The sequence below is a fragment of the Lonchura striata genome, chromosome 4A (assembly GCF_050655825.1).
Source record: "Lonchura striata isolate lonStrDom1 chromosome 4A, ASM5065582v1, whole genome shotgun sequence".
Taxonomy (NCBI): domain Eukaryota; kingdom Metazoa; phylum Chordata; class Aves; order Passeriformes; family Estrildidae; genus Lonchura; species Lonchura striata.
In genome coordinates, this window is record NC_140742.1 from 18,419,011 (window position 1) to 18,440,017 (window position 21,007).

The 21,007-nt window shown below is 49.8% G+C and overlaps 1 protein-coding gene across 1 annotated transcript in view; it reads left to right on the forward strand.

The window, feature by feature from the left end:
- LOC110472627 (gamma-aminobutyric acid receptor subunit gamma-4) overlaps positions 1–21,007 on the forward strand; it is a 35,875-nt gene that overhangs the window by 7,853 nt on the left and 7,015 nt on the right. Inside the window, exons 4-7 of the mRNA XM_021534474.3 lie at positions 15,115–15,335; positions 15,734–15,816; positions 17,406–17,543; positions 18,986–19,138. Of these exons, the coding sequence (XP_021390149.1) occupies positions 15,115–15,335; positions 15,734–15,816; positions 17,406–17,543; positions 18,986–19,138 (595 nt within the window). The remainder of the gene's footprint in view (positions 1–15,114; positions 15,336–15,733; positions 15,817–17,405; positions 17,544–18,985; positions 19,139–21,007) is intronic.

Genomic DNA, 21,007 nt, shown 5'->3' on the forward strand with positions numbered 1-21,007 from the left:
TGCTGCCAGTCCAGGGGTTCCTGCAGGGTCCCAGCAGTCACCTGTGATGTTGAGACTCCTCCGTATGACACCCAGGTAGACTCTCCAGGGATAACTCTCCTTCTTTGTTCCCTTAAGTAAATTCTTAACCTTGAACCTGTGATGCCCTTGAACTTTGAAACCTTTTCCCATGAGATTGAGGTAATATTAAAGGTACTGAGGGCAGCTAGACCAAGGTCTCAAAGCTTCAGATTTCTGCTGTCTGTACCCTGTGTACTTTCCCTGCTCATGGGAGAGGCTGCATCCTGCTCCGTGGTCTCCTGAAGCAAGAGGAAAGGGTAGTGGCAAAGCTGCCACAGTGTCACCTCTAGACTTGGCTGCTTCACCCAGTTGTTGGTGTTTGTTTGCTTTTCCATGCTGCTGAAGTGAATTAAGTCATTCTGTGGGTCGTGCCAGCCCCTGGCAGGCTGGCACCAAACACATGATGGATGGTCTTTGCTGGGACATGCCATTCCAACTCTGTCCCTGTTGAAGCAGCTTCTCCCAGCCTGAGAACCTCTGCCCTCTCCCAGCTGCCAGGCCCAGCCCACGTGCCTCATCTTGCCTTTTTCCCATACACAACCTGAGGAAATGCACATTTCCAGGGGAAGGGAGTTAGAATTTGTCTCAGAGCTAGATCTCTCTTGAGCCTGTGGTGACATTTCACTCTGCCACAGACACAGAGGCTTGTGTAGGCTGGAAGGTCCACTGGAGGGGAAATGTCCCATTGATCTCTTTTAGGTGCATTGCCATGACAGTGCCTTACGTAAATATTTCTCTCTCACATCGGCTGTGTAGAAGACAAAAAACAAAGTTCACTTTTAAGAGACACAGCAGCACTACTGTGGTTGTTAGCTTGGACCACTGTGGCCTATAAATCTGCAGCTGAAGGCTGCAGCATGGCCTGACATGCTGCTGGAGTAGAAGGCTCCAACTTCAGCATCTGGTTTAAATCCTGTGAGCCCCTGCTTGCTCTCAAAGGGTTAATGTCTCCCTGCTGTCCTCATCCTGCTGGTGCTCTGTCAGGGATTGGAAGCTGGCCCTGGGTAGCCACTGCCCAGCCTCCAAATGACAAATCATGTCAGGATGCAAAACTGATTCCAGTCCTTAAAAATGAATAGGTGATTTGAAAATGCCCTGTGCTGGGTGTGAATTCTGCGTCTGCCTCATCAATCACTTGTCACAAATAACATTAACATTCAGGAGTCAGCAGAAGGTGGGCAGCTTTGGAGCGGGAAGAAATGTAAAGTGATTTCCTGATCTCTTTTGTACACCAGAATGGCAGTCTTGTCTCCAGTTTAGGTGGCTGAGCAGATTTTATTCTGAAAAATATTCAGAATATTCTATTCAGATTTTATCCTCTCTTCCCTGGGCAAGGATTCTCTGTGCTCTCCAAGCAAAACGTGGCAGTGACCAGAAGCAGAGCTAGAAGATGGTTCAAGGATAGGAGGTGGGACAGGGGGAAGAGTGGGACCATCAGGTCCCACAGCTCTTTATGCCAATCGCTGCATGGACTGGGATTTCCTCCCCAAGGCCATGAATCTTTGGGTGGGATTGGGGCACTTGGCACTTCTCAGAGTGGTGGAAACCTGTGCTTACACCTTCAGGGGAAGGATGCACTGGACATGAGGCCCTCCAGAGCTCTGGCTGCCACTGAGCACTGGCCAGCAGCCCCTGGTGCCAAAGGAGTTATCACCCATAGTGCTGCAGCTTCCCCAGCTGTGGCTGGAGCTGGATGCAAAATTGGATTCCCATTCACACAGTGTTGAGGTGTCCCTGCTTTATCAGAAGCTCAGCCTGATGCAAAGACCCACCTTCCTTCTCCAAGCATGTTTGTGGGAAGAGGTGCCAGGGAGGAGACTTTGGGTTCAAATTTTTCACTGACTGGTTGTTTGCTGGAGGGATTTACTCCTGGTTTTGTTTTGTAATGGCTTTATTGTTATAGATTATAGCTTTAACTGGTGTCAAGGGCACCTAGAGCTCGGGATCACCTTCCTTTAGGGATGCCTAACTCTCAGGAAATGGTGCTGTAGAAGTAAGTGGGTGCCAGCTATTGGCGCTGAGTGTCTTTCAGTTCTGAGGATGTCCCTGAGTGTCCATGGGGGACAGCATGAGTGAGAGGGGCAGAAGTGCTTATGTTCTGAGCTCAGGGATGGAGCAAGGCTCACCCAGAGCTTCTCAGACTCCCCCAGAGCCCAGAGCTGAATGTTCTTTTCTTCCTTTCTTACACAAAACCAGGCGTGATGCTCGAGGAGCCAGAGACTGAGAGCACGGTCCAGACACTGTGGTTGCCTCCTGCCAGAGGTGAATGGAGACATTTCAGTCATCCAGGGACGTGCCTTGGTCACCTGCTTCAGGTGTCTGGGATCAGAGGCTGAAGGGCTCTGGTTTGGGTGCTGAGGACTCGTCCTCTCTTTGCTGTGTGTGAGGAGATGCCCTTGTGTGCCAAATTTTGCAGCAAAACAGAATGACAGCTCTTCTGCTGGTGTTGTACACCACCTCAATCTCATTACTTAATGATAATAAAGATGGAAAGAGCAAAATTGGCCTCCATCGTTCACCAGGGGCTAAATTCTGCTGCCTCAGAAATGCCTGTGATTTCCAGCGGGGTTTCTGAGCTCCTATCTCAATTGTTACAGCCAATTGTTTTCTTATCTCTGCCTGTGAGTGGGGGGCTGGAACCTGAAGAAGGTGATATGTCCAAATACAAGTGTTGGCTTTTGCCCCCTTGCCTCTCTAGGAAGGAGAAGCTGCACGCTGTGAAATTCATAATGCTGTGCTTGGCTACATTAGTTACCGTGCAACACACTCACGAAATTGAGGTTGAAGCATGTATTTTCCCACATCTGGACTACTGCAGAAAGCATTTAATAGATTTGTACGTCGGGTTCATTTGTGGAAATCCTGTGAAAAAGGGGGAGGGAGGGAAGAGGGAAATGTCTATTCGCTATCAGCTGATGAATAATTAATTTACAAACATTGTCTTGTTAAATATAAATTAAATCCTCATTTGACACACTTTATAATTTAGAAGTATAAGCCCAGCATGAATGAAGAGAACCCCCCACTGACTCCTTTCATGTCAATCCCGAGGAGGCAGGGAGGGAGGCTTGGCTTTCAAAGTTAAAGCTGACAAGGGGCAGCGCTTAGGAAGGGGGCTGATGTGACAGAAGGAGCTTGGGGACCTCGGGCACTTCATCTCGGCTCGTGGGGAGATGGCTGGGTGGGTCAGGGAGGCAGCGGGTGTGTGCAGAGCCCTTCTCCAGGGATTGCTGGGGCGGCTGAGCGCCGGGTCGCGGGTCTGCAGCGCAGTCCCTGCCTCAGCGGCTGCCTGAGAGCGGCTCAGCTCCCCCAGCAGCAGCAGCAGAGACCCCCGAGAGGCCAGCAGGGCTCTGCAGGAGCTGAGCCACCCTTGCTGAGAGCCCTGGGCCAGCTGGAGGCTGGGGAAGCTCAGCCACATCCCAAAAAGTGCTCTCTGTTGGGAGGCAGCTGCTGTGACAGCCCCGCCGTCCCGCTGCAAGGCTTGGGTTAATTCCCTCCTTTCTCCCTACAAGACGGGGAAACCAAGACCAGTAATAATTGTCTGGCTCTGAGGAGCACTTAAGTCTTGATTATACTTAGCTTTGGCTGCTTTGGAATAAGTAGGAAGGAAATGAATTGAAAATGGCACGCTGTTTAAAATGCCCGACTGTGTTCCTCTGGAGCACAAGATAAGCCTATAGGTAAAGGGAATTTGCTACCTCCCCCCTCCTTTCCTGATAATAATAGGTTCCAGCAGTTGCACAGCACTTCTCAACTGAAAGGACTTAAAAATCCTTCACAAATCATCTGTCTGGGAGGCAGTAGCCCAGATGCACCCACTGTAGGGTGGATTGCAGTGCCTAAAGCACACTGCAGTGCTCTGCCAGGGGTGGCACGCTCCCCTTGGCCTGGCCATCGGCATGGCCCTGCTGAGCTCCTGCAGGACACACTCATGGGCTGGGCTGCCTGTTGGTCCCTGATAACCACGGGTATCACGGAATTGTAAAGTCTTGGGAAATGGGTATTGTTCACTAACAGCCCCAGCACTTTTTCTGGCTGTTATTTTCCATGGCTGAGTGATGGCTCAGAGCTGCCGGAGCCGGTGCTGCATTTATTGCAAATGCACAAATGCTCATGTGCCTGGAGAGTGCTCACATCTCCTGATTCCCTGGTGTTCAGGAGCAGTCAGTGTCCCTCACGCTGGTGCTCACACAGCAGTGAGGTCAGGTACAGGAAGGGCAGCAGCTCTCCTCATGAAAAGTTTGTCTTTCCCTATGAAACCCCCCCGGGCCACTGAGAAATGACACCAACCACGTGTGACTTGTGGGACAAACTACGGGCTGCAACAAAAGGTCTAATGAAATAATAAGTTGCTCCCATCCTAAACATAACCCAAGAGCTTCCAGAATCGTCAAAGTTTGCTTCCAAAATGGAAAAGAGCTGACTTATTCACGATGAATAATTCAGCCAGCTCCTTTTATTATCCAGAACATACACGAATCCCCTCCAGATATTTTCTGTGTGACATCCCTGTTGGTATTTTATTTACAGGCTGTGCAGAAAACTCAAGGAGTCTGTTATCAGGGAAGACGAGTGAAAAGCTGGAGGTTTGCATCTGAAATTTGGAGCTAAATAAAACATGAAATCTGGACAGTGGCCTCCTGGGGGCAGGGAAAGTGCTTTTCCTCGGAGACATTTCTGGAGAGCAAAGCCCTAAAGTTAATTAACATCTGTGCTGGCAGCCTGGTGCTAAATGGGGAATGTGGCTGTACTTAAAGGTTTCTTAAACCGCAGGCTCAGCCCTGGCACCCAGGTGCCTCCCGCAGCCGCAGCTGGGGCAGCCTCTGCCCTGGGGCAGCACGGGATAAATCAACATCCATAATGAAGTAATCGGCTCTTGTCAATCCCTTCACATTTCCTCCCATTTCCGCCCTTCTGCTGGCAGGAATGACTCAATCCCTCATTCATTCCGTGCCAGCCTTTGGAGAAAACTCGCATTTCTTCAGCTGGGCTGAATGCAGAAGGGATTTGTTCGCCGGGAACCTTTGCAGGCAGCTTGGGAAGGATGCTTCCAGTGGGTGCTTCCCAAGGAGCCGCTGTGCTCGCTGTACTTGGCCTGAGAGCATCAGTTCCTCACCCTTACCCACAGAAAAGCCTTCCTACAGTCTGGGGTCACAGCAGCTGCACCCTGTCCCCCTTTCCAGGGCTTCCTGCTTGTTAGAGGGCACAGTGACACTTTTCAGTGAGCAGGGTGTCCTCACTGGGGTCTGCCCCAGGCTGGAGGGGTGTCCCTGCCCTGGCCACCCTAGCTGCTGGCTCGCAGCTTGGCAGGGCGTTAAGAGAGGCTCTGCTGTGATCCGGAGGCTGCGTTGGTGCATGCCCACTGCACTGGAGGGGATGCACAGCACGGCTGGTTACAGCTGCACTGGAGGGGATGCACAGCACGGCTGGTTACAGCACAGCACCCACAGGAGCTGCCCTGCACAGCCCCAAGCTGTGCCCATGGACAGGGCAGGGCCTGGGTGGGATGCAGCTGCTGATCTGTGCTCTGACCCTCATTGCATTGATTCTTCCAAGTCAAAGGGAGAGTGCTGCTGTGTCAGATTTGAAAGATATATGGACTCTGAGCTGTACCAATAGTTGTCACTCGGTGGGCTGAGTGATTTTTAAGGCAGAGTTGATTTATCTGAACTGAAGGCCTTAGATGTCCCTGCAGGAAGGGATGGGATATTTCAGGTGTGGGAGAATCAAGTCCAAGAGATGGTCAAAGGCCAGGGTTTGAGGCCAGGGTTTCTGGTCTAGGGCAAACAGCAGCATCATAGGAGAGATAGGCTCATTCTCCCCTCCCACTTGGGACAAATAGCCAGAATTCTTCAGCATTTCCAAGGAGAAATGGGTACAGGGACAATCAAAACATTTACATTTAGTTTCATCAGATTGTTTTGATTTGCTCTTCATATGGTGATAAATTCTGTCCTGCATAAGTAAAGCAAGAAAATGAGTATTTGGAAATAAACGTCAAAGTGAAGTGCATCAACTAGATAAGGGTAAAACGAAATACTGTGTTAGCTCACTGAAGAAAAATTAAGTTTTTGAATGAAACTATAAGGTTGAGGTAATTCATTTTAGGATTTGACAATTTTAATTTATTTTGAGAAAAACACCTTTTTTTTTTTTCCCAGTAGAAATCAGCTCTATTTATTTCCTGCATTCCCAGATGAAACCATCCTACCATTTCCCTTAAAAGGCTGTTGTGAAATCTGCCTGCTATAAATGTGTCACAAAATGGAGACCATTTCTGAGAATTCGGTGGTTGTGGGTGACCACAATCAATATGTTTGAAGGACCTCTTCATGCCTCGGTGCTGAAAGCAGAATATTCTCATTATTGCATGCCATCTCCACACACAGGAAGGGTTTAATTGCCCGTGGTGCAAATTGGAAGTGAGAAGCCAGTGTGACTCTTCCTGGGGCTTTGCTTCTCACATCTTTTCAGATTGCCTGGGTGTGCCTGTGGCTGCAGCTGGGTGGGACATGGTCAGTGAGTGGGCAGGTGGGCACTGCAGCCACTTCACACCAGCACCGCCCCACCAGCTCCCAGTCCCCAGTTCCCACAGCCCACAGGGATCCTGCTGGCTGCTTGGGGCACTGGGGGTGGGGGAATAAAGGGCATGGTGGCTGGAGACCCTGGCATAAGCCTTGTGTGCCCATCTCCACGCCCAGAGAGCTTCGTGGTGAGGATTTGTGTGTTTGTTCCCCGACCTGCAGTTGGCCAGGAATGGCTCCAACCATCTGATCAGCTTTGTTCACCAGGGGAATTGCAGGTGGTGGTAAAGGCTCCCCCAGGCAGATGCCCGTGGGAGGTGTGAACCAAAACACTTGGGAGTGTGGGCGGGGGAACACCTTGTCTCCATGTGGCTGGGGAGTAGGGGAGGTCAGAGTGGGGATTCTCCAAATGTTGGAAGCTTTGTTTCTGACAGTTCCCCTCAATCAGCTTCTCTCTCCCTCCAAATCTGCCACCTGTGATGCCTCCCACACCAGACTGTGGCCTTTAGTCTGTCATTCTCCTCCAGTCACCCAAAGGCACCTTGGTGGTGTTGTAAAGGCAAGGAGAGGAAGCAGAGCAGCAGGGTAGAGGAGTTGGGAAAAGCTTCAGGGAGTAAGGCTGGTTGTTGCTACAGCCATAGGACTGAAGTTAAGATGATAACTGGGTGATCTTCATTTGGTTCTTGAAAAGAAAAGCTGAAGGCAGAGAGACCTGTAACATTCAAGATAAACCATTTCCTGCCATGACCTGGTTCCTCTCTCTGGGTCAGCAGGAGGAGGGATGAAATACCTTGGTATTGCTGCTCTCACAAAAAGCCAAAGCCAAGTCCAGGTGCTGGCATTTGGTAGGGAGCAGTTAAAGATGTGCTGTCCAGCTCCTGGGAACTTTGGACTAAGCCAAAGATCCCAAATTGTTTGCTTTCTTTCTGTGTATGATTCTGGGATATACAAGATACATCAGAGTATTTCTTACACCGCTGTGTAGAAAACTGAGCCTTTGCCTTTTTCACCACTTCCCAAAGATGTTCTGAAGTCATTGAGGGGAACTGGGGAAGTCAAGTGGTTGAGTCTCAAAGGAGGCATCTACAGCAGGCAGAGACTGTACAAAACAGTTGGGAGCTGGAAAAAAAGGCTGGGAATTCTTCCCTGGTTTCTGAGGAGAGTGGTTTGCACGCAGCAGGTGCCAGGGGAAGTGAGCAGCCCCCAGGAGCAGAGCTCAGCAGCCAGGGGTGGTGACCTGAGTGCCAAGTGGCCTCCTCCCCTGGCCTCAAGTGTGCCTGGAGAGGGGAATCAGCTGGCCTGGTAACCCTGCTGCAACTGCACTCCCCTGCTTTGCCCTCCCGGTACCCAACAGGGGAGGCAGAGAGAAATTGTTCTTTTTTTGTAACCTGATTCGTTTCTCCCAACTGCTTTCCACAGCCTGGTTGCTCCCTTGAAATCTCATTAGGGCTGGGCTGTGATTGTGTGGAGGCTTGAAAAGAAGAGCTGCAAAAGGAAAAACAAAATGAGGCAGAGAGAAGGAATATCAAGGAACTGGCAGGGCAGGAAGAGAGAGGTGCTAAAGCACAGCAAGGGGGCATGAGAGACAGCGTGAAACAGATTTCCTTGAAAGAGTTGGTGGAGCAGAGTATACTGTTCCCATCTCCTTCTTCACCTGGGGCCGGGAGAGAGCAGGGTCAGGAGTGAGGATCTCTGCAGAGGGCACAAACTGCTCCCCTTTGGTGAAACCAGAACTTTCTCAGATGTTTTGAATGTCCTTTTTTCACCTTGAGGGTGAGAATTAGACAGGGATTTATACAGGTGTTTTTTCTCCGGGCCAGTGCAGGCATTTCCTGCATGAGGGCATCCCAGGGACTTGGATGCACTGTGCTTTCTCAGACCCAGTTCTGGGCTCTGCTGGATCCTCCATGCTCTCAAGTGCTGCCAGCAGAGGAGGTTTGACAGAGCTCAGTGCTTCTGCCAGAGCAGGGCTGCAGCAGCTGCTCCCCCAGTCCTGGGCAGTACTGCACTGCCCAGCCCAGAGTTTCATTTTAGTCACAGTGGGTGGCACAGGAATGGGAGATACAATTAAAGAAATTCCAGCTTCTCATCTGAATCTTGTCAAGCTGTTCTGGGGGAGCAATCCCGGGGAGTTGTTAATATGCAGTCAGAAGATTTGCCTTCAAGCCCTTCCCAAGGAAATTTCCTTTTGTCTCCTCAGACACCCCTTGAGCCAGAGTGCAAAATATTCTCCTCCAATTATCCTATGTGCTTCCATTCTCACCTCTTCTCTTTCCCCACCTACTTTCTTCATCTGCACAAAGTTCCTTTAACATTGTAGGGAGCAGTTAAGTATTTAGCAGTGATGTGTGGCATGAAGACAAGACTTTGGACAAACCTGGCTTTGCTTTGCCCAGGTATTTTCCAGAGATTGTGGAAACTGGGCTGCATCTTTATTTGCATCAGAAAGTGCTTCCAAGTGACTTTCCACCCAGGAAAGTCCTCCTGAGAGTGGAGGAAAAAAATCAAGCTAAAAGGAGGTGGCTCCTTCCTTGAGGTGCTTTGCATAATATTTCAGTGAAGTGTCCATTACCTTCCCCTTTAATCAATTCTGCCCCACCTGCATAGAGCATCCCGTGTCCACATCTCTGCCTTTTCTGTAATAACCTCATCAGGGACAGTGCAGACAGACTTGTGCTTCTGCAAAGCAGAGTCTGGCTGATGTCATGTCTCGCCTCAAGGACTTTCCTCAGTCCTCTGGGCAATGGCTTCTAACAGATGCTAAAACACACACATGTAGGTCTTGTGCCCTGTGCCAGCCCATGTTCCCATGGAAAGCAGAATGGGCACCCTGGGGCTGCATGGGAGGAGATAATATCACTGCAGGGCAGGAAGGATGGCACAAAGGAACATCTCTGAAGAAAGATTTTGGGGTGCTTGGCTGTCAGGAGTGTAAAACCTGCCTTTCAGATGTCCCCACCTGCACATCCATGGCAGCAGGAAGGAGCAGAGGTGTGGGGGAACAGGCAGATGGGGCTCTCAGAAGGCAGCACAATTTTGAAAGCCCTGTCCAGTTCCCATCTGCCAGCTCCAGGGGTGAGCAAGCCGTGACTGGGGGACTTTGCAGTCGACAGAGCAGCATTTATAGCATGACTTGTTTGACAGCTCCTGGCACGAGCACAGGACATGGAGATGGTTTTTAATAGCATGTTTGTATTATAAAAAGAACCCTGTTTCAACTGAGAATCCCTGGACAGAGGTGAAAGACATTCAGGCAAGGACAACTCTGCCAGTGTTGCTGCAGAAGTGAAACAGATGGGAAGTTCAGTGTGTCACCTTGAAAACACAGATCATCACAGCTCTGCTCCTGCTGTCCTTGAGAGCTCCCCTGGTCACCCCAGCATCATGTCCAGAAATCTCTCTGGGGTCTGATTTCTAGAGAAGAGGACCTTGGATGTGGAATTAAATTCATATTTGCATTCTTTTTGTCTTTGTGTTGGAGAGAGAGATCTTGCCCAGAGCAGGGCCATGGAGGTGGCCACAAGTGAGGTGTCCCACACTGCTAATGGCAGAGCTGGGAGAAGCCTGGCACTGCCAGCCAGTCCCTCAGTGGTGGGTGCCAGGCACAGCCCGTGCTGCTGGTACCTGTCCCCTCTGCTGGCTGCCCCGAGTGCTCCCCTGTGTCATGCCCAGCAGCACCTTCCTGCCCGCCAGCTGTGGGGACAAGAAGTGGTGCATTCAGATGCCAAGATTATTCTAAGATACAGTTATCTCATTTAGGTGATTTATTTAGTCCTGAAGGCATCTCCAGACTTTTTACTGTTGTTGAATGTGTTCCCTGGGACGTGGAGACACGTGTGGTACAACCCAGGATTTGTCTGAGATGTTTGCAGGCTGGGAGGGTGTGTGGGGTGTCCTGGAGAGGAAAATTCTCATCTGGGCAGGGCTGTTGGGGTGTGGACATGGTGAGCACACAGTGTCCTAACAACCCTTGAAAAAAAACCACCCCATTTCTGGGTCTCCTCCAAGAAAGAACTTCTGAGAATTTCCTGAATTGCAGCATCCCTAAGCCTGTGACATTTGCTTGGCTTGGCTGTGTGACTGACAGCAGGGACACATCACAGTCACGTCAGAGCACCTGAAATGCTGTCCCTGCTTCCCAGGAAAGCAGCCTGCTCTATTGGACTGCAGCAAGGGATTTGCGTGGAGGTGAAGAGGGAAGGGAGCCCTATGAGTAAAAACAAATATCAGAACAATGAAAGCTAGAAAGTGACTGTCTAAGATCTTAATCTCTCAGCCCCACTGTTATTTAGGATTTTTCACAGAATATTCTGAGCTGGAAAAGACTAAACTATCTCTGCAGCAGAGGAAAACTGAGGAAGATGTTTCCAGGTCTCTGAGCCCTCTGTTCAGAGGTTTTCTTGTTGCTGTTGAATACAAGTGAAGTTGCAAAAACCACGTTTAAATACTTCATTTTATCCTAATTTAGGAGGCCATCTATGACATGTTCATCTCATGGATTTGCTCCTCTCTTTGGCATTTGGCAGAAAGCTGAGCTCTTAACACAGAAAAAGCTCATAAATGGAACAGAGGAACCACAGGGTCTCAGCCCCTCTGAATCCCACTAATTGTACTCTTGAGAGGGGTCAGCTGAACTGAACACACAAGCTTGATAAAAGCCATTTGAAAAGGATGCTTTGGCAGAGCCCAGCTGTGTTTATTTGGTGTGTAAGGTAACCTGAAAACATGCACTGTTCGCTTCAAATCTTGTCACGCAAACCCTGTGAGTTTAAGCTGTTGTTCTGAAACTCAGTAGCCCTAAATTACATTTGCTCTGAACCCAGGGTGGAACTTGGTCCAGAGCAGAGTTCCTAAAGCCAAATCTGACAGGAAATATGGGCTGATTCCCCATCTGTGAGGGCAGAGCAGCAGAGATAACCCAAGGAGCAAGCCTCAGGGTAGGACACCAGGCCAGCTCCCAGCTCTCCTGTGCTGGGGACAGGCTGATTTCTGAACAAATCACTTTTCTTTTGGATTGGAAATGTTTGGGGTTTTCTTAGAAATTACTTTTCACACAGCAAGGTCATAGCTTTTGAAAAGCGAAAGGGTTTGAGAGCGCAATAAAATCTTTTTGTTGTTTTTTTTTCTTCCAATACGAAATATCCCTATCAGCTCCCCGTCCTTTTATTTCTCACAAATGCTCTTTTACCGCACACCATTCTTTCCATTAAATGTTTTCAGGTCATGCCATTCTCTGGAACTGTGTTTCCAGCAGTGTCTGTGCTGCCCAGGTGAGGCAAGCCTGGGCTGATCAGGGATGTGCTGCAGTTCCAGGTGGTGACAGTGCCCAAGGGACTTGGACACACTGAGCCAGCAGAGGCAGCCCTGCAGGGCATCCCTGAGCACGGGAAAAACTCATGGGACAGTATTTAGGGTAGGCAGCCCTCTGGGTTTGCCTCATGGGGAGTTTGATTTATTATTTCATGACTGAAATTTGACGTAATATTGCATGTGTGCCAACATGTGTGTGCTACCCCACGTGTGATCCAAATGGTGTGGCCAAACTGTTAAAGCAATTCCTCCTTCCTTCGTTAGCTCCTTCTGTTAAAAGCACTAAAAATGCCTGTGCCTTCACAGAGAAGTTAACAACCTCCATGTGCTGCACAGCAGATGGTGCAGTAATGGTGGAGGCGTATTTTACAATAACCCTTTTCCACATGGGGAAATCGAGGCATTGAGAAGCCTCTTTCTGATGGCTGAGTGTCAGGGGCAGGGAAAAGCTACAGGGGTGCAGGAGGTGGAGAAACAGTGCCCTGAATTTTAGGGGCTGAGCTCATCCTGCTGAAGTCCAGCTACTCAGCTTTGATAGTGGACTCTCCCAAGGTCAGGAAGAGTGAGAGGCATTTCCAGGACACAACTTGGACTGCTTCATATTGAGATCCCCCTCCAGAAGTCCCTAACCCCCCCACTAAAGGCTGTAGGAAACTCATGGTCAAACACCTCCTGTTTAACCACCAGATGCCTACAGCTAAGTGGGATCTCAGTAATGCCCAGAGAGGGGTCTGAGCACCATCCCACAGCTGATCAGTGCAGAACCTCAGCCATGCAAGGTTCCTCAGCACCACTGGGCATTCCTGATGGGAATGGGTGCTGAATTCCTCAGGAGCTGTTGTGGTTTAACCCCGGTGGGCAGCTCAGCCACACAGCTGCTCACTCACTTGGCAGCATGGAGGAGGAAGCTGGACGGGTGAAACTCCTCCCAAAGGCCAGAGCAGTTTTGTATAAATCTTGTCTCAGATTAATTCTGAAAGAAAATACATTTGTAAATGCCAGAATTTCCCAATGGGCTCCCTACAGAGAGGCAAGGGAGCCAGCTCAGCTCCTGAGTTCTGCCTCGTGAGTAGCTGTGCTAATAATAGCCACTGGAATGAGATCAAACCACAGGACAGTGACAATAACAGCTCAGACTTTTTAGAAGAGCTGAATGACTTGTGCACCACACCTTTTGCAAAGGCTGACTGTGAATGGCACAAGAGGAGCTCTTTAATGCTGATCCCTCCTGAAAATCTGGGCTTGACAACAAATGCTAAACCCCTGGGATAGCTGACCCTCCACTCTTCCAGAGTGTTAGCATTGATTATCCCAGACTTGAGTGCTGAACTTAAAGGCAGGACACAACTGAGCAACCACCCAGAAGTGAGATGTCACCAGTGACTCCAGTTGGGAGTTAAACACTGATAGTGACATCAAACATTAGTTTATCACTGCAGGTTTTGTTGCTTTCTCCTACACCAGAGATATTACTTAGGAGGAGCTGTGTAAACTCACATGAACTCAAATGGGGTGTGCAGTGATGGGGGAGAATATAGCAAATATTTTGCTGTTTTGACCCCAACGCTGCACCAGTGCTACTTTTATTTCACACTTTTACATGTCTCCATCACCACACACCCTATGTCCAAGCAGTACCCGGTGTGATCCAGCACATTCAGGTGCTGGGATGGGCTCTCCCAACCCCAGGGTCTGGGTGGTGGCCATGCCCGTGCACTTGGCCATGAGGGCTGCTGCTGTCCTTACCTCTGTGCCTGCTTGTGTCTGCTTCAAATGAACTCTGGAGGCAGAGCCACCCCTCTGATCGTGCTGCACCCATCCCCATCATCCACTTAGACGTCCCTGAGGAGCCTGTCCCTGTCACCTTTGCTCATCCCCGTGTCCAACCAGGCTGAGGCACCAGAGAGTGCCCCGGCTGCCTGATGGCAAAAGCTCTTCCCTCAGCATCCCATGCCAATGCCAGGGACACGCTGGGGACCCGCTGTCCGAGGCAGTGCTGCAGCTACTCCAGCAGCACTGCAGGAGCCAGCTCGGAACCAGCAGCGAGGGCAGCGCGGGGGGATGTGCTGCAGTCATAAAAATTCCACCGAGATAAATCAATAGAGGGAGGAGGAGAGTGAGAGGGAGGGATGGCAAAGTCAGACTTTCTTCATCTCCGCACACAAAAGAGGGGGAGGCAATGGGGGTCATGCGGGTTCAACAGAAGTGAAAGGGACCAAAAGTCACGTCAGGAGCTACCAGGAGCAGGTGACTGACTGCAGCGTGCACTGGTGGAACTGGAGCTGGGGTCTGCTTCAGACAGCTGCTGACTGCCAGACTTGTTCCTGCATGGCATTAATTAGCACCTTCTCAGGCAGGCTGAAAAAGAGTTTAAGGAGCAAAGTGAATTGCAGCAGTGAGCAGCAGAGTGGTGGGCTAATGGTGTGGGCTACTGCCAGTCCAATCCAGGCAGGAGCTGCCTCTCAGAACTGCCAGTTATCCATGAGCTAGGACACACTCTCTTTCCAAAACTGGAGGTCCTTATTGTGGTGGAAAATATCTTTTCTGTCAGTGAAAGTCTCAGGATTTTTAACTGGTTGCACCCAGAGCTGGGACCATGCAGCCCCTGCTTTCTTTCCTAATCTCCAGCAAGGAGTATCCACCCAAGGACCCAGAGTGCTCTGAGTTTTCATATGAACCCTTTGCAGTGTAAGTCCTGTAGCAAGGGATTTATGCACAGCACTATTATTGCTCTCTGTACCAATCAGGTGTGTGGAACAGGGCTGGGCTGTACCCCAATAAATAACAGAAAGAGCTGTTTGCTTACCTTCTCTGCTGAGCTGGTGAGCAGCTTTCCCTGCCTGTGATTGAAAGGTGGAGCTGAACTTGAGGCTGGATTCAGCCAACGTGCACACTACCCCTTCACGCCTGTGCTTAAAAGGAGTATTGAGCTGTCTGCCAAGAGGAAGCCCAAGGTCTTGTTTGTGTGGTCCTGGTTTTCCAGGCAAGGGTCAGGCTCAGCCCAGCAGCAAACACAAAGTCTTTGACTCTCCCTAAGTGTGCCATGGATGTCCTGGCCGTGAGCTAATGGTGAGCCTGGAGAGGTGTCAGAGCCCACCAACACCTGCTCCCAGACTGAGAAAATAAATGTTGTGGCTGGGCCTGCCTGCAGACCCGAGGAGCAGGCTTTGCTTGGCCTGAATCCCTCTCAGAACATCCCATTCTTCCTCGTCCTTCCCAGGAATACACCATTGACATCTTCTTTGCCCAGACGTGGTACGACCGGCGCCTGCGGTTCAACAGCACCCTGAAGGCGCTGACGCTGAACACCAACATGGTGAGCCGCATCTGGATCCCTGACACCTTCTTCAGGAACTCCAAACGGGCTGATTCCCACTGGATAACCACTCCCAACCAGCTCCTCCGCATCTGGAACGATGGGAAAGTGCTCTACACTCTCAGGTACATCCAGCAGGGGGATGGAACAAAGAGATGGTCAAGCGGTTCTCTAAACTAAAATCCTTTAACGTGTTGTCTTGGTCAGTCCAGCTGTTTTATTCTGTTAATAAACATTTGTTTATTTCTTTTATGGGCTCTTTGTTCCTATAACTTCTCACTTTCATAAATGGATCTTAAAAGTTGACTAAACAGAAGGGCTTTTTGAAGGTGAAACTTATATGTTTTTCCTCACCTTGAAAATATCCAAATAGATATTTTTGGTTTGGAATGTTCCTGCAAACAGGCTGATCTTCAGCAAATTAGTTCTCAAGGAAGTGAGAATGCCTCTGTCACATTTAGGTGTTGGAATCAAACCATCTTCACCAGCTCAAAATCTCTTTCTCTCTCTCCCCATGTCTCAGGCTGACAATCGAGGCTGAATGTCTGCTCCAGCTGCAGAATTTCCCAATGGACACTCACTCCTGCCCTCTGGTTTTTTCCAGTTGTAAGTATACATATTGCAAAGATAGCTTTGGAAGGCAAGCAGGGAAACCTTAGTACAGTGATACTTTTCTGGGGAAACCACCCTCCCTTTTAGCTACATTTTTTCATCTAATTTCTAAGGCACCCTTCCTGAGCCATTACCCTTCGTGACCTGAAGAATCTCCCACTCCTGGGCTAGCAGGGGTCGTCAGAGGTTCACAACATCTCTGAGTTTCTCCTTAATTTGGGTGGATGGTTGGAGGAGATTATTTCACTGACCTTCTGGTCACTCCAGACAGAACATGGATAAATTCTGGGGGACAAATGGCACCCGTCCTGCCTTGCATCTTCCCCCTTCTCCCACTCTCTGAGAGAGGTCTGGAAAAGTTCTCCTCCAAAGGACGGTTACTCAGACCTCCCCTCTCAGTCACTACTCATCCAGACTCTTCAGCAGAGAGGCCTTCTGATGTTATCACATCTCCTCTGGTAATTTTGCAGGCAGCATTTCTGCACCAAGAGATCCCTGTCCTCGTGCGTGGGTGGGCAATCTGATTTAATCATCTGAGCTCGGGTTCTCCTGCTTCCCCTGCCACTGAAGAGATGCAGCTCAGAGCTCTGAGGTGCTTCAGAAGGAGGCAGCATGCTGGGGAGATCTCATCCCTTCATCTCCCACCACTCCTCATCTTTGCTAATTAGTGGTGCATGCCATACATGCTTGATAATTAGAAACACACTGTTAGTTAGCTGCCAAGCTCTTACTCCATCCTCCTCCAAGGGACTTTCTCCTAGGTCCCTGCTTCACAGCAGGCTTGTTTCTTTATCAAGAAAGCCAGAGGCAGGAGAAGCTGTGCTGCAGCCTGCAGGGCCAGGTTTTCTTCTCCATGCAAAGTGCACCCCTTCCTTTCCAAGATGGGCTCCCAGGGCAAGAGGTACAGGGAGCACACAGAGCAGCCAGAGCCATGCTGGCAGCTTTGTATTCCCAGTGTACTCATGGCTGGGATGGCACTCGTGAGGTGCCAGCTGCCCCAGAGAGCTAAAACCCTTAAAGATTTCAGGCTGGTGGAATCACAGAATCAAGGAAGAGTCAGGGCTGGAAGGGGCCTTTGGAGATCTTCTAGAACAGTCCCACTGGCAGGCAGCATCACCTAGAGCAGGTTACACAGGAATGCAGCCAGGTGGGGGTTTGAATACAGAGTTTTGACTCCAGAATCATGGGAGGGAGACTCCACAACCTCCCTGGGCACCCTGTTCCATTGCCCTGCCACCCTCAAATGAGTTCTTCCTCAAAGCAGCAGAGCCCTCTTGGACCAGCCCACATCTCATTCCCAGAGTGCAGTCCTTAGAAAGGCTCTGTTTCTGGCAGTGCTTTCTTTCTGGCACTGCCTTCCCCATCCCCAGGATCTGAAGCAGCCCACGAGGGGAGATGCAGTCCCTACTCCCATTCCATGTGGGAATGCCTCAGGGAATCTGAGAAGACACCAAAACACCTGCCTGAAGGGTTTTTGCAGAACAGCTCTGTTGAGGTGCCCATGCTTTTGCAGTCAGGGTGGTGCCCAAGGTGGGGGTGCATGGCATACTGTTCCACTGATGGCCATGGCTGGATTTTCCCAGATGGATACCCTCGGGAGGAGATTGTCTATCGCTGGAGACGCTACTCCATCGAGGTCTCTGACCAGCGCACCTGGAGGCTCTACCAGTTCGACTTCACGGGGCTGAGGAACACCTCGGAAGTCCTCAGGACTGGGGCAGGTGAGGCAGGAGCACCACTGTGCTGGAGACCTGGTGGGAGGCAGAGCAGTGGGGAAGGAAAGTTACAGCAGCACGGTCAGACAATCAAGCTAAAAATGAAGGGATGGACCTTGGCTAGAGGCTGCAGAAGTGATAGGGATGAAGGGTGAGAGGAAGATGGAGTAAGGAGAGACCAGAACCACTGACATCTGTGAACTGTGGGGTGACAATGCTGATGTGAATGAAGCTATCCCTAACTGAAAGGTCAGGAGGGAGAGGAGAGGCAACTTAAATCCCTTCTTGTTGCAGTGTGTGCATGCTGTGCAACCTCTGGGTGATGCTTATGATTGGAACGGGGGCTGGAAAAATCAGAACTTGCAGGTCTCGATCTTTCCTTCTGTAAGCTCATGTCAGGCTGATGAACACCTGAACTGTGCTTTAAGAGACAGGGACAAGGCTGCATGTGTGAAGAAATTAAATAATGGAAGCCCTTCAGCTCTTCCTCCTCCTCATAATAGCTCACATCCCCTTTCCTTCCCACAGACAACTGAGGAAAGCCTCTGGATTCCTGAAGGTGGGCTGAGCTCATACTTTTAAGCCCTCTGAAACAGCAGGGAGCAGTGCTTATTCCACTCTGCAGGAAGCTGCTGCTCTCAAAAGTGGCAGCCAGGGTAGAAAGGCAGCACAAACTGGGACAAGAAGTGAAAGTGTCTTGAATGCACCAGTGGCCCTCTGATGTTTGTAATTCTCTTTTTTTTGGTAATTGCTTGCAAGCTCCATCTTAACCCCAGAGCTGTCAGGTGGCTTTCTTCCAATACTCACTGTGAGCCCCTGAAAGAAGAAAGAACCATCACTGTAAGTTGCCAAATGAGCAATTAGGATGTACAACACCACATGCCTTTTCCAGAGGCAGAACCAGACTCTCAGTGGAAGTGATTGAAGGACACCTCCTTTGTCACAGCTCAGGTAGCTTGTTAGCAAGCCAGGCCATGCAGCCTGTTCCAGCCAAAGAGCTTCTATAGAAAAGAAAGCCTGGCAGCAATCAGCTGAAGATAAATGCTGTCTGCAGTTCCTTCCCTGAAACTTTTCCAAACTGTGTGCTTTTCAGTGTCCTTAGCCAGGCCAGTACGAATGCAGCCTGGTGGCCATATGGACAGCCAGGCAAACAGCCAGCTGGGCAACCACAAAGTCAGCTCTTAAAATTAGTCACAAAGACATCAAGCGGGACAGCTACAGAGCCAGCCATGTAGCCACAGAATCCACTAGTAAGAAAACCAGTGAGTCACCAAACCTACTCAGCCAGCTGTGTGAAGTTAACAATCTGGGCAGCTACCAAACCAGATGGACAGGCACTTAAAGCAATGAAAAAACCTCATCAAAAACTCCAGATTCTGAAATTTTGCTGATTTTTGTGCTTTAGGAAACCTCACATTGTGATGCCAATGTCTTTTGATTTTTCCTAGGGGAGTATATGGTGATGACAGTTTCTTTTGACCTAAGCAGACGTATGGGTTACTTTGCCATTCAGACCTACATTCCCTGCATCCTGACTGTTGTTCTTTCCTGGGTTTCCTTCTGGATCAAGAGAGACTCTACGCCAGCCAGGACATCTCTGGGTAAGAGACAGGATGATGCATGTCTGATGCTTGTCAAACTCTGCCAGGCAAGCAGACTGGCAGTGTCGGACTACAAAATCTCCTGAAGCACTTTGCCATTTTCCAGCATTTTTGAGCTTACGAGAGAGCATGCCACTCCTCCAGCTTCCTGTGTGTGCAACACTCTACAGCTCAACCAAATCTCCAGCTGTGCTGGCTTGGGTTGCTGGCTTACCTCAGGAGAGCACCTCACTCTCATAGCTTCATCTGAAACCCAAGCACAGCTGCTTCCAAGCTGACAATGGGATGTCCTCATGTACCAAAAGGGAGAGAGAAGGACTGAGCTGTGGCATTACAGTGCTGCCCAAAGGGTTCCTGTCACATGCACATTTTCCATGTTTCCTCACAACTTTTCAAGGCTTCTGGGTAGGGCTGCTGACAGGAAGGTTGTAGGGTTAATGGGCAAAGTTGCTTGGCTGCATCCACAGAGCTCCAGGCTCTGGCAGAAGCTGAAAGTTCTGTAAGTACAGCCTTTTTCTGTCAGTCACCCCACAGGACCCAGAGTGACAACAGCTCTGCCTATTGTTTAGATTTTCTCAGCAAACTGGAGTGGCTTCTTGAGGCAGGAGAAACGCTTCTGATGATTGAATGTTGCTCTGATGGGTGCTGGGGACATCTTTGCAGTCTTTAGTTCTTTTTGGCTGTATCTGCATTTTGCAGCAAGCTGTGATTACCAGCACTGTCCTTCCTATCAGCCCTGCTGACTTTGCATTTAATTGGAGGTAGCATTCCCAGCCCTGCCTGCAGGTCTCTGTGGGGATGGAGAGGAGAGGAGGGGACATCAGCTATTCAGAGCCCATCCATGATGGCCATGTCTCCCCAACTCCCTCTCAAAATTAATTAGTTTGGTGCTCATGGAGGGAGGAGGAGGGCGTCATTTCCAATGAAGGTGAAGGTTTGCCATAGTCTGTGGCTGGTAAATAAATGAACAGCAAGAGGAAAATGTGCATGGCTCTAGTGACTGTCTCAAAAAACAAAGGCAAGTTTCCCTAGGAGAGGGGCCCCTCTCTATGAGAAGGGACTACAGCCCATGAACAATAATGGATTCTCTCCACAGCCCCTGTTGTACTTAATAGAAATGATCCCCAGCACATTTTGAACCTGCCAGCCTACATTAGGGAGGTATAAACTGGACCAGTTCCACTGGCACTTCAAAAACATGGGAAGCCACATCACACCTGCTAATGCAAATACAATGGGAAAGCATGGAAATCTTTTGCCACGCTCACCCCCAGAGCCACTGAGGTGACCTCAGACAAGGGTGGTAGGTGGATGTAGGTGGATGCTAGAGGAGAAACAGGTGGACTTCTGCTTCTTCCCCACATCCTGAAAATCAGTGGGTGAGATCACAGTACCAAGTCCTGTAGCTGATCCTTTGTTGGCTCCTGACACTTCATCTCTGGAAGCAGAAACACGAGCATTGCTGCTCCTGCAAAAACAATTCCAAGCCCCACTCGTGTCAAAAGAAATTCCTTATCACCTCCTACGCACTTGCCCTCTGCATCAAGGAATGCATAGATTGTGAACTGAAGAATCTGATTGTCTCTGAAGAATAGCCAGGAGCAGATTGAAAGTTTATGGAATCAGACCATGGAAATAAAGGGAACCTTGGGATTGGTATCTACTGCAGGACAGCTGATGACCAGGGAGCAGAACAGCACTGGCAGATTTTTCAGGACATTTTCCAAAGAGCACAAGGGCTCTCAATACCCAGGTGTAAGAAATCAGGAAAGGAAGGCAAGAGACCAGCATGGGTGTGTCAAGAGCTTCTGGTCAGACTAAAGGGTGGAAAGGAAATGCACAGGCAGTGGAAGCAGGGCAGATATCCTG